Source organism: Hyperolius riggenbachi, chromosome 1 (assembly GCF_040937935.1).
Source record: "Hyperolius riggenbachi isolate aHypRig1 chromosome 1, aHypRig1.pri, whole genome shotgun sequence".
In the NCBI taxonomy this organism is placed as follows: Eukaryota; Metazoa; Chordata; class Amphibia; order Anura; family Hyperoliidae; genus Hyperolius; species Hyperolius riggenbachi.
Window position 1 is genome coordinate 254,498,343 of NC_090646.1, and position 8,433 is coordinate 254,506,775.

An 8,433-nucleotide genomic window follows, 5' to 3' on the forward strand; every position below is an offset into this window, starting at 1 on the left:
GAAAGATATTTTTGCAGCAAAAAATTTACAAAAAGCGCAAAAATTAACAATACACGTTTTCGCCAGAATTTTCACTAAGAAATCGAATTTAACATTATTTTCACGAAAATTCATGCGAAAAGAATATTGGCATTTTCGCTCATCACTAGAGCATACTATCTACTCTTGCTGTGTGGATGGGTGGTGCCAGCACTGCTATTCTATATGTAGGCTGCCAATATTTAAAGATGCAGTGGGCCGCATCTATAAGTAATACATTTTGAGAGTGGAGGGCCGGTGAAATAGCCTCAGGGGGCCGCATTCGGCCTGCAGGTCTTAGTTTGAGGACCACTGCTGTACAGTATGTCCAAATCCAGAGTTGCCCGAAAGTAAATGATTTATTCACGTTTCACTAAGTATATCACATGACTCGACTTACAAACAACCTTCCCGGAACGGAACCTGTTTGTAAGTAGGAGACCGCCTGTATTAGCATTTGAAAATAAACAATAGGGCAATGTAGAGGCTGGGACTGAAGATTAGAGTATAGATCAGATTATAGCCCAATGTTTTGTCTCTGCAGAGGCTTATTTATTAGAGTGTTTTTCTGTGACTTGTCCTGGCTGCTTTACTCGGTTTCCAGCCATTTAAGTGGCCGATCTATCTGAAGCACCCGGTGACTGTTTTATCTGCATAATTGCTCTCCAGCTCCAGTTTGGAAAATAATGGATACTTGTATTTTGTAAGCCAGAGGAGTTTGTAATCATAAATAAATGACAACAGCAGCCTATAAAAGACCGGCTAAAATAATGCTTCATAGCGTATCTCCAGCAATTTGATAAAGCTGCATGACTCATCTCTTTAAGCTATTTATTTATGAGCCATCTATCCCTGCGCTTATTAATGCACTAGCGTACGATTCTGGGATCAACATTCAAAAACCACACTAAAATTGTTCTGCGCTTTCCATGCGCCTTCTCATTGATTGTTGTCTGTAATGACATGGCAGGGCAAGCCTCCATTACGCTACCTCAAACAGTGCAACAGATATTAAACATGCTTTTCTGTTTCGAAAATAAAAAAGTATATTTATCGATTATAAATGATCTATTATTATTCATGAAATATTTTAAGTCGAATCATGATCCCAGTTGCAAATTATGGAGCCACGTAGTAAAAGTGCTTACTTGTGTGCATAGTGTTTAAAGGCCAACTGTAGTGAGAAGAATATGAAGGCTGCCACATTTATTTCCTTTTAAACAGCACCAGTTGCCTGGCAGCCCTCCTAATCTATTTGGCTGCAGAAGTGTCTGAATAACACCAGAAACAAGCATGCAGCGTATCTTGTCAGTCAACAATAATGTCAGAAACACCTGATCTGCTGCATGCTTGTTCAGGGTCTATAGATAAAAGTATTAGAGGCAGATGTTCAACAGGACAGCCAGGTAACTGGTATTGCTTAAAAGTAAATAAATATGGCAGCCTCCATACCTCTCATTTCAGTGTCCTTTAAAGAAAATATTCACCATGCATGGAAATGAATGGTCACATTTTTTGATAAATGACTCTGGCCTCTCTCTGCCAGCCAAGCACTGCAGTGACCACGATGGAAAGAAAAACATGCACATGGATGGACATCTCTCTGTTCATTTCAGTGTGCTGATCATGTGCACACAGTCCCTGGGCTAAGCTGCAGGATCACCATTTATGCACATGATAATCGTCACAGACAGCTATAAAAGCACATCGTTTAAAATAAGAGGTGTTCCGAGTTGTGACCAGAGTTGCTTCTGGTCATGTGACATTTCCAGACAAGATTTGAGCATTCTTGCCTGCTGCTCTTCCAGCCTCCTGCGTCCAGCTTTTTCCTGCTCTTTTCTCTGCTGTCCCTTCAGCCTCCTGCATCTAGGCTCTTTCCTGCTCTCTTCTCTGCTGTTCCTCCAGCCTCCTGCATCCAGGCTCTTGCCTGCTCTCTTCTCTGCTGTCCCTTCAGCCTCCTGCATCTAGGCTCTTTCCTGCTCTCTTCTCTGCTGTTCCTCCAGCTTCCTGCATCCAGGCTCTTGCTTGCTCTCTTCTCTGCAGCACTTCCAGCCTCCTGCATCCAGGCTCTTTCCTGCTCTCTTCTCTGCTGCTCTTCCAGCCTCCTGTGGCCAGGGTCTTTCCTGCTCTCTTCTCTGCTGTTCCTCCAGCCTCCTGCATCCAGGCTCTTTCCTGCTCTCTTCTCTGCTGCTCTTCCAGCCACCTGTGTCCAGCTTTTTCTTGCTCTCTTCTCTGCTGCTCTTCCAGCCTTCTGCATCCAGCACTTTCCTGCTCTCTTCTCTGCTGCTCTTCCAGCCTTATGCATCCAGCTCTTTCCTGCTCTCTTCTCTGCTGCTCTTCCAGCCACCTGTGTCCAGCTTTTTTCTGCTCTCTTCTCTGCTGTTCTTTCAGCCTCCTGCGCCAAGCTCTTTCCTGCTCTCTTCTCTGCTGCTCTTCCAGCCTCCTGCATCCAGGCTCTTTCCTGCTCTCTTCTCTGCAGCTTTTCCAGACTCCTGCATCCAGGCTCTTTCCTGCTCTCTTCTCTGCTACTCTTCCAGTCTCCTGCGTCAAGCTCTTTCCTGCTCTCTTCTCTGCTGCTCTTCCAGCCTCCTGTGTCAAGCTCTTTCCTGCTCTCTTATCTGCTGCTTTTCCAGCCTCCTGTGTCAAGCTCTTTCCTGCTCTCTTCTCTGCTGCTTTTCCAGCCTACTGCATACAGGCTCATTCCTGCTCTCTTTTCTGCTGCTCTTACAGCCTCCTGTGTCCGACTCCAGGCTGTTTCCTGCGCTTTTCTCTCCTATTTCCAGTCTCTTTCTAGATCTCTTTTCTGCTGCTGTTCCAGCATCCTTTGTCCAGACTTGTTCCTGCTGCGCCTCCAGCCTCTCGTGTCCGACTCCAGGCTCTTTCCTGCTCTCTTCTCTGCTGCTGTTTGGAGATGGCACGAAAGCTTCGCCGACAAGCAGTATTCGGTGAAGATCGGCTATTCACGCTGCGAGTACATGGCGCTATTTGACCCGCCACCATACATTATCATTGGGCTAAATTTTGACCCCTTACATCACAGTCAGCAGGCACATGGCAGCCAATCAGCCTGCACTCCCTCACAGACCCACCTGCCCCCTATAAAAACGCTGCAGCACCCGCCATGTTCCAGTTTGTCTTTGGCTGGATTAGAGAGAAGGGACAGAGTTTGCTGGAGATAGGGAAAGTGTTAGCTAGGCTTGTTTATTTTGATACTCGCTGGCTGATTGCTGTTTAATCACCCCAAACAGCCCTTCTGAGGGCTACTTCATCCTTCTGCCGTTTTTTTTGTGTGTGTGTGTGTGTGTGTGCGACACTCGACAGCCCACAGGCACCCACCATTGTGCCCAGTGCCCGTTACAATCACAATAGTGCTCCAGGGCCTCTGTTATTATCACTAAATTGTGTTTGAACTGTTGCAGCATATTCTCTGTCTGTCTGATAGTGCACAGACATAGCACACTGGCACTGTGCCACACCTGTGCCCACTTGTAGTGATATCTAATTGTGTGCCACATAAAAGCACAAGCACAGTTTTCCACTACTGCTCCAGGGCCTCTGTTATTATCACTAAATTGTGTAGGCAGGTATATCACCCTCAGCTCCCCAGGGCCTATTCCACATCCAACATCCGAGTGCAGTAATAGCATTTTTTTCAGAATAACAATTAAATTTTCTTCATAAATAACATTAACAGTTTTTTTGCTCAAATTAAATTTGTATGTGTAAACCTGCGCCATCATGTGCAGAACCAAGTCACCGCATCTCTGGTACACAGTGTTGGTGCAAGGGTCCATCTAACCACTGACAACTGGTCTGCAAAGCATGGTCAGCGCACATATACAGTATATGACCTGTGCCGCACATTGGGTAAACCTGCTGACCACTGAGGCAAGCCTCCACTGCGTGACTTTGCATTGGAGTTGGTAGTGGCACCCATAGCCGGCCTTTGATATGAGCGACCGGAGCGGTCGCTCAGGGCGCCAGCTTCCAAGGGGGCGCCTATAGCTGGTTGCCTATACTGAGGGCACCTACACCTGATTTCCTAACTGGGGGCACCTATAGCTGGCTATCTTTACTGAGAGCACTAACACCTGGCTACCTATACTGAAGGCACCTACGCCTGGCTACCTATGGGGGGATGGAGACCTTCAACTGACTTCCTATACTGGGGGCACCTATGCTTGGCAACCTATATTGAGGGCACCTACACATGAGATCCTATACTGGGACACCTATACCTGGCTACCTAGCTATACTGAGTCTAAGGGCGTTTGGGGATAGCCGCACTGTGGCTATAACGCGTGGTACAAATTGTCAGTGCTGTGCTAAATGGGGGGGAGGCGGCTAACTGTCCCACTCATTGTTTTTATTAATATTCCTGAAAGGTTCTAGCCTTCATTTTTAAGTGTATTCAGGATAATGCACTCCTTCCATCCATTTGTGGTTATTAATAGTATTTTTTCTTTTATACATACGTGACGTGTCACAGAGATCTGAGCATTTGGCATGATATGTCACAACGTCAAAAATGTTGGGAACCACTGTTCTAGGAGATATCTCAGGACAAAAGGTGAATTGCATATGGGCCTGTGTGGGTGTATACGTGTGTGCGTGTGTGTATATGCATGTGGGAAGAGGATGAAGGGGGGGGGGCACAAAAATCAGTTTTCGCTCAGGGCGCAGTGAAATAAAGGCCGGCCCTGATGGCACCCTCACCACGAATGACAGGCAAGCCTGCTGCCAGCCTGCCACCCACTGAACACCAATGGCAACTGGCAAGCCTCCATGGCGTGGCTTTGCATTGGAGTTGGTTACACCACCGCCACACGAGTGGCAGGCCTGCTGTAATTTGTTTTGTTGTAATATTTTTTTTACAAAAATAGTTTTTAAATTGAAATAACATTGAAGTTTTTTTTTTTATTAACTTTGTATTTGTGTTGTCTTTATAAATTTTTTCAAAAAAAAACTTTCAAAATATTTTTTTTACAAATAAATTTGACACATATGCTTTAAGAAAATAGGTTGTAGACTGCGCCTGTCTGGTGTCTGCTTCAGTTGAGCGTGCCTGCAGCACCACACACGCACACCTAAGGGCCTTACAGACCGGTTAGCGCTCAATCTCGGTAAACGCGGCGTTTGGTCTGTTACTGTGGAGCGGGCATAACCCTTACATTACCACCCTGGACATTTAAAAGCAGTTCTTTTTTCCTCCAATGTAGGAATGTACTGTGATTTCTGCCCTTTAGGGATTAAAACCGACTCTGCGTCAACTCTGTAATTTTTTGTGGGACTTTTGGCATGGTTCCCCCTCCGGCATGCCCCTGTCCAGGTGTTAGACCCTTTGAAACAAGTTTTCCATCACTTTTGTGGCCAGAAACAGTCGTTGTAGGTTTCTAAATTCACCTGCCCATTAAAGTCTATGGAGATTCGCCCAGTTCGTGCGAATTCAAACTTTTCCGGAAGTTCGCGTTCTTCGTATGCAAATAGAAAATTTGATGTTCACGACATCTCTACTGCTCTTTCAGCCTCCTGTGTCCACTCTGAAATAATGAGAATATTTGATGCCCAGGCAGCACTGCCTCTACCCTGCTGCCATCTTACTTTCTACATGAGCCCCAGTGGCACAGCATGACCTACCAGTACTTCTGTCGTAGAGGTCGCTGCCTCTGATTGGCTGGAGCAATGGGGGGAGTAAAATATCTGCACGGCTGCAATACAGCTGCGGCCAGTCATTTCAACCAGCGGACAGTGCTTTGGACGAGGACACAACAGCCTGTGAACCTGCATTAGTCCCTGGACTAGTGGTTAGGGACCCCTGGTGTAGTGGATAGCACTCTCAGCTTTAAATCTGTGCTAGGAGACTATCTGCATGGAGTTGTATGTTCTCCCCGTGTTTGTGTGGGTTTCCTCTGTGCATCCCAGTTTCCACTTACACCGCAAAAATACACAGATAGGTTACTTTGCTGCTCTCAAAATTGACCTTAGACTGCAATAGGAATATAACGCAGTGAGTGACTATGATAGGGTTTAGATTGTGAGCTCCTCTGAGAGACAGTAAGTGACATGACTATATACACTGTGTAAAAGCACTGCAGAATATGTCAGTACTAAATAAATAAGCAATAATAATAATTTTAATAAACTTCCTCAACCCTCATCCTGTGTACACTATCAGATAGTGTTCAGTGTTAGACTGAATTAACATCATTATTTGTGGAAAAAGTCAAAGGTTCTCTTACAGAATGTGACAGTATCCAGCCTTGGCCAACATAGCTTTAGTTATCTAACAGCTGTCAGTGACAACATGTCACTTTCTGGTATTTTAAGTCTGAATGACATTGCTAAATAAGAAACTGTTACACTGGGGGGATGAGAGTTTGTTCCTGATGGCTGGCAGGTATTCATTAGTTTTCATCATTAAGAAGTGGAAGCAGATTGGTGACATTGTGCAGAGTGCTATTGTTCTCCAAATGTAGCATACTCTCAATAATGTTCACAATAGGATTTAGCCAGTTGTGTGTGGGTCAGTATTATAGTCATGGAGAGAATCTGAAGGCATAACATCAAAAGTAGTTTAGGTGATGCCTTTATTGACTAACTTTACAATAATTATTTGCAAGCTTTCGAAACGTTACTTCTTCAGGCATGTTACAAAACCGTCTCCTTCTGATCCAATTCTGAAACATGGCTGAAGAAGAAACTTAAAGGGAACTAAAGACTAGAAATGGCCCGAACGGTTCGCCATCGAATGGGAACCAGCGAACTTCCGTGGTTCGCGATCGCGGAGAACCGCAAACTTTTTCGGGAAGTTCAGTCTGCCCCTATACTACATCATTAGGGTCAACTCCCTCCTGGAGCCCCCACCCCTTATAAAAGGCAGGCAGTGTCAGGCATTTCTCTCACTCGTGTGCCTGCAGTCATTAGAGAAGGGAGAGCTGCTGCATAGAGAGCTATAGGGAAAGCTTAGTTAGGCTCTTGTAGGCTTGTTAGCTTGCTCCTTGCTGATTCTTATTGCTAAAAAAGAACCCCTCAACAGCCCTTTTGAGAGCTAATCTTGTTCTTGTGATCTATTTTTTTTTTGCGTGTGTGGCCCATTTGCATTATATACAGCCCTGTCCGTCAGTCGCAGCTGGCCTTTGGCCCCTTGGTGGTAATTCCTACTGTGCCACTGCCAGGCCCAGCATATTCAGTGACTACCTGTGTGTGTGAGACTGGCAGCTGCACATTTGTAATCCCAATCACTGCACCTGTTTACTGTTCAGTGCACCTACCTACCTACCTACGTGAGCGCACGCATTGTTAATACCACCAGTCATTGCACCTGTTCACGGTACCTGTGTGTGTGTGTGACAGCTGCACATTTGTAATACCAATCAATGCAGTGCATACCTGTATTCTGTTCTGTGCACCTACGTGAGCACAAGCAGTGTAATATACCACCAGTCACTGCACCTGTTCATGGTACCTGTGTGTGACAGCTGCACATTTGTAATACCAATCACTGCAGTGCATACCTGTAACCTGTTCAGTGCACCTACGTAAGCACAAGCAGTGTAATATACCACCAGTCACTGCACCTGTTCAAGGTACCTGTGTGTGACAGCTGCACATTTGTAATACCAATCACTGTGCATACCTGTAACCTGTTCAGTGCACCTACGTGACCGCAAGCAGTGTAATATACCACCAGTCACTGCACCTGTTCACGGTACCTGTGTGTGACAGCAGCACATTTGTAATACTAATTAGAAGGCACGTCCCATCAACTCCCAAGATTGTCAGGACGTGGTTGACTATTTAACACAGAATATATGTAAAGAGAAAGAACCGAGAGCCAAATATAGTGTAGTAGGTTGTGGCAATGGGTTATATGAAGAAGAGTACAACAATATACTCACAAACCAGGGTTACCTCCAGGCAACCACTGTATAGGCAGGTGAGGAGATTATCCATAGTGTTGGGCGAACAGTGTTCGCCACTGTTCGGGTTCTGCAGAACATCACCCTGTTCGGGTGATGTTCGAGTTCGGCCGAACACCTGACGGTGCTCGGCCAAACCGTTCGGCCACATGGCCGAACTAAGAGCGCATGGCCGAACGTTCCCCGAACGTTCGGCTAGCGCTGTGATTGGCCGAACGGGTCACGTGGTTCGGGCCCGAACGCGCTCTGATTGGCCGAACGGTCACGTGGTTCGGGTAAATAAATACCCGAACCACGTCATATCTCCGCCATTTGTCTGTGGGTTTAGCTTTGGGTAGGCAGGCAGGGTAGTTCGCTCTCCAGCCACGCTAGCCAGGGTCCCCCCCAGTCATTGTGTGTCGCTGCTGGGAACAGTAGTACACCGCTCGCTCAGCCACACTATATATAGCATTGTTTACTGCCACTGTGTACCTCGCTCAGCCACGCTATATATATA

General features: G+C 46.1%; 1 protein-coding gene across 1 annotated transcript; it reads right to left on the bottom strand.

The window, feature by feature from the left end:
* Positions 1-1,870: 1,870 nt before the first annotated feature.
* Positions 1,871-2,467, bottom strand: LOC137571555 (octapeptide-repeat protein T2-like). Its single transcript, XM_068280863.1, has one exon. It carries the CDS (start codon positions 2,465-2,467, stop codon positions 1,871-1,873), a length of 597 nt encoding a protein of 198 aa, XP_068136964.1.
* Between the last annotated feature and the right edge of the window lie 5,966 nt (positions 2,468-8,433).

What these genes read in the sequence shown, in the direction of transcription:
- LOC137571555 (XM_068280863.1), bottom strand. Translation starts at nt 2,467, where the DNA reads ATGCAGGAGGCTGGAAGAGCAGCAGAGAAGAGAGCAGGAAAGAGCTTG.